A 4,947-nucleotide genomic window follows, 5' to 3' on the forward strand; every position below is an offset into this window, starting at 1 on the left:
TATATGTTACAGTTAATCTGTATAATCAGGTAATATGTATATTACCTGATTTTTTCAGCTAATATGTATATTACCTGTTTCACTCAGGTAATATGTATATTAGCTGAAATATACTTCACTAATTTATACAGATTACCTGAAACGTGCAGAATGGTACTGACAGGTCTTTAGATCACTGTAGACCAAGTTCTCAGTTCAAAACAGCCAGCCTGCTAGGGCTTCATTTGATTGGTAGGTATAAATATCCTGGTGAATGGTGTTCTCTGTCACTAGAAAAATGGATCTAGAGGAGACTTTCAGGCGTTCACTGTACACGAGTTATGGAGAGAATAAGTGTATCTTGCTACCTAAGTACGAATACATTAAGACTGTTGGCGAGTTGCTGGAAGCCACCCAGGCACCCAAGAAATCACCGCGTCAGTTTTACCTGCTTAAGAAATATGAACTACTGCAGTGTGGGGACGTTCAAAAGCTCATCAGAAAGAAGCCAAACCAGGAACATCCACTGTACTTCGCTACCATCGAGGAGACCTTTGACATCATCAAGCGCGCCCACATCGCTACTGGTCATGGAGGACGAGACAAGATGATCAAGGAGATCAACAAGAAGTACGCCAACATCACCCAGGATGCTATTACCTTGTTCAAGTCCATGTGCATCGAGTGCCAGAGAAAACGGAAACGGACAACTACCAAGGGAATTGTCGTCAAACCAATCCTGTCTAAGGACTTCAGTTCCAGAGCGCAAGTTGACCTCATCGACATGCAGTCTATGTGCCAAGGTCAACACAAATGGATCATGGTGTACCAAGACCATCTTACCAAGTTCTGCATCCTGCGTCCTCTCACTTCTAAGCGTGCATCGGAAGTAGCTTATCAGTTGCTGGACATCTACCTTCTGCAGGGAGCCCCTTCAATACTACAAAGTGACAACGGGTCCGAATTCACAGCGCAAGTTATCACTGAGTTGAAGCAGATGTGGCCTGACCTCATCATTGTTCATGGGAAGCCTAGACACCACCAGAGTCAGGGTTCAGTGGTAAGAGCCAACTGCGACATAAAAGACATGTTGATTGCACGGATGAGTGACAATGACACACAGGACTGGACTGTTGGACTCAAGTTTGTGCAATTTCAAAAGAACTCGAGCCATCACACTGGAATCAAGCGTTCTCCCTTTGCTGCTCTGTTTGGTGCCGATGCGAAGGTAGGATTGACATCATCCAGTCTCCCCCAAGATGTCATCACAAGGTTGCAAACTGAAGACGACCTCCTGTCTGCAGTATCCCATCCAAACCCATTCGAGCAATCCAGCGAGGAAGCAGAACCTGTACCAGTCTCACCCATCTCTGTACGTCAGGAGGAAATTAGGCTGCAGAGAGAGAATGCCAGAGATGCCCAGTTCCAGCAGGCAGAGAGAATGGTCAAACGAAGTCGCATTGTGTTTTCTAGTGTGCAAATCGGAAGCAATGTGACAGTGCCCATTCCTTCGGTTGACAGAGGACGTGCAGATCCTAGGAACATCATCGGAGTTGTGACAGAGTGCAGTGACAACGAGTTGTACACAATTGCTGTAAAAGGAGGAATATTGGATCGAAAGTACTCTAGAAACCAATTCGTGTGTGTGTGCTACGACCTTGTATTCACCGATGATGTCTGTACAGATAAGGACATTTCCCTGCGTCAAGCTGTGCAACTGGATTCAAAATGCGGTGGACAAGGTTTCACGAGATGTAACTGTGCTGGAAGTGAGAGGTGTCAGACAAATCGATGTAAATGCTTCAAAGCCAGATTAGTGTGCAATTCCCGCTGCCATTCAAGCCTGCCATGCATAAACAAGAACTGTTGTTGATCAAAAGATCTTGTTGTTTGTTCTGCAGTAGTGTGTGTGTTGTGTGTTGCAAATGGTATGTGTTTTGAGCCAATAAAGATTGCCAGCATATTATTGTTTATAGTTATTCATTCAGTCAAATAACAACCTTGTCAATACCATTCTGCACGTTTCAGGTAATCTGTATAAATTAGTGAAGTATATTTCAGGTAATATGTATATTACCTGATTTTTACAGATAATATACCATATTAGCTGAAAAAATCAGGTAATATACATATTACCTGATTATACAGATTAACTGTAACATATATATGGTTTCGTATTTTGTTGGCCTTCTAACTGCAGTGTCTCCTGTGCTTTGTATTGCACTGATTTTAATTGCATATACGATTTAGGGAATTTGTAGATAAACTAGAGCTGTTTTATGGATATTACAATATTGCATAACAAAATTATTATTCTACGTCAGCAACATTTTATGTAAAAATGTATTTGCTTTTTATGGCTATTTCTACTGGATTAGAATTTATAAAATAAAATAAACGTAAAAACTGTTAGAACATAGTTTGCTCAATTGTTTGGTTGACTGACTGATTGATTGATTGTTTTGTTTAATCTGTAGCACCAAAGGATATAACTTTGTTGGATTTTTGGAGAATGATTTGGCAAGAAGGCTGCCATACCATTGTTATTCTTACAAACCTGGTTGAAATGGGCAAGGTAAAATATTGAAATAATTTTAATTTACGTTTTAAAATAATGCATACACTATATGCAGTTACTACATTTTTATGTTTGTTGAAATAACAAGAAAACTTAATTTCACATTATTTCAAGCAATAGCAAAAACAAAACAAAATTATAACATAGCTTTTAAACATATTCTGTGATGTATTTCATTAATTTGCTTATTATGAAGTATTCTCTTTACAATACATGTACTACTTGTAGCACTTCATGTAATATCCATCCCTTTCTTCATTTGTTTTAGGCATGCGGTTTTTGAAAACCTTTTTTTTTTCACACACCTCTTCCTGCCAAAAATATTATTCATATCATCATTCATTTTAATTAATTTTAAGTCTTCGTGACACCCTTTCTCAAGTTATCAGTTTACACATGGTTGATCCTTTATGTCTTTTGAGTGCATCATATGTTTTTTTTTGCTCTTTATTAGTGATTGATTATTTACTTGTTACAGCAAAAATGTCTTCAATACTGGCCAGAGACGACAGTGCGGGAGTATGGTGATATCAAGGTGACCTTGGATGAACAAATAGAAAAAACTTTTTACACAATGCGTCTGCTTAAGGCCGTTCATAAAAAGGTATTTTTAAGCATTATTTGATTAGATGTCAAATTTAATTAGTAATTTCATGCAGTATTTATTTTTATTTTTAAATGTGCTTTTTTATCACTTATTGATATTTTACATGTTTTGAGGGTTTTCTGAGAAAAGAAAATGTGCACCTTTGTACAAGGATGAACTTAACAAAATATGTATTTCAAAGATCAGATACATCAGATTATCTCTCTCTCTCTCCCCCCCCCCCCCCTCTCTCTCTCTCTCTCTCTCTCTCTCTCTCTCTCTCTATATATAATATATATATATATATATATATATATATATATATATATATATATATATATATATATATATATATATATATATATATAATTCGAAAATTACTCAATTTTCAAATAATGGGTTAATACATGGAATTGTGATATGAAATGTTGTATTAATTTTTTTTTTATATACTACAGACAGATGAAGAGAGACTGATAAAGCAGTTTCATTTCACCTCTTGGCCTGATCATGGGACTCCAGATACTATGAATCTCATTGAATTTATGTGGCTTGTCAAATCTTGGGACAAATCCAGAAGTGGTCCCATGCTTGTTCACTGCAGGTCGGTAAAGATATAAATGTGTGGAATAAAGGAAATCAGAGCAATAATTCTTTAACAAAAATAAATGAACATTGTACTTATATAATTTGTGTAAAGTATTGTGTAATTTAGCTCATAAAAGATACTCTAATATTAAGATAGGTACACAGTTTTCTACTGATATGCATAACACAAATAAAGCCAAGTTATTTAATTTTATTGTCTACATAGTTCGAGATATACCGAAAAATATAACCAGTACGATACACGTGTTTCATAACGATTTCACATGGCCAATGAATGATGTAATTTTGGGAAGTAAAGGTATAAAGAGGTGCGAGTGCTGTGAATAAATAAACAGTTAAATTATTACACGGTCCCATGCTTGTAAATCGTTTAAAATCTTACCTTCTAATACAAAGAGTCTGGACAATTTTTATGGCTACCAAGTCTGGACTTGAGTTTGCGTCCAGTATATATTTAAGTTTTATGGACACAGACCCAGATATATCATTACAGAGAGAAATAATAATATTATACATGTATGTATTAATATGTTTGCAGTGCAGGGATTGGTAGAACAGGTTCTTATATATCAATTGACACCTTAATCGATGAAGGTCAGAAAACTGGAAAGGCTGATGTGAAACGTTTTGTCACTCAGCTAAGAGGTGAAAGGAAAAATATGATACAAACAGTGGTAAGTATTAAAAATATATGCATTTTGTAATATACTATATTTAAAAACAGTTAAAGGGACATTCCTGAGTTTGCTGCAATGTTTTAAGATGTTATCGAGTAATAAAATATTTCTACTATTAAACTTACATATTAAATATATTTTCTTGTTTAGAATATTAGTGGCTGTATATTAAACGTGTTTCTGATTGTTCTAATATTTGTACTATTTTAATTTTCATTTTATTTCTTAAAAAAATATTTCCAATTATTTGAAGAAAAAATCCAGTTTGGGCTTCTTACAAATATTAAGACAACCAGAAACACATTGAATATACAGATACTGATATTCTAAACCAGAAAATATATTTAATATGTAAGTTTAATCGTAGCACTACTTTATTAGACGGAAACATCTTACAATGCAGTAAACTCGGGAATGTCCCTTTAAGTATTGTCTCTGTTATCTGTATTAAATCTGAACGACAAAACCGTAATACATGATAAAGGCATTTGGCAAAATAATGGTTGATTCCATGAATC

At 35.4% G+C, this 4,947-nt stretch overlaps 1 protein-coding gene across 1 annotated transcript in view; it reads left to right on the forward strand.

Annotated features, from left to right (window-relative positions):
* The window catches only part of LOC121366777 (receptor-type tyrosine-protein phosphatase epsilon-like), a gene marked incomplete at both ends in the record, with an annotated part of 10,413 nt that extends 5,987 nt beyond the window's left edge, over nt 1–4,426 (forward strand). The window contains 4 exons of the mRNA XM_041491089.1: nt 2,457–2,554; nt 3,036–3,161; nt 3,602–3,747; nt 4,291–4,426. Of these exons, the coding sequence (XP_041347023.1) occupies nt 2,457–2,554; nt 3,036–3,161; nt 3,602–3,747; nt 4,291–4,426 (506 nt within the window). The remainder of the gene's footprint in view (nt 1–2,456; nt 2,555–3,035; nt 3,162–3,601; nt 3,748–4,290) is intronic.
* Nucleotides 4,427–4,947: the final 521 nt, after the last annotated feature.

The sequence above is a fragment of the Gigantopelta aegis genome, unplaced genomic scaffold, assembly GCF_016097555.1.
Source record: "Gigantopelta aegis isolate Gae_Host unplaced genomic scaffold, Gae_host_genome ctg7084_pilon_pilon, whole genome shotgun sequence".
NCBI classification, from domain to species: Eukaryota; Metazoa; Mollusca; class Gastropoda; order Neomphalida; family Peltospiridae; genus Gigantopelta; species Gigantopelta aegis.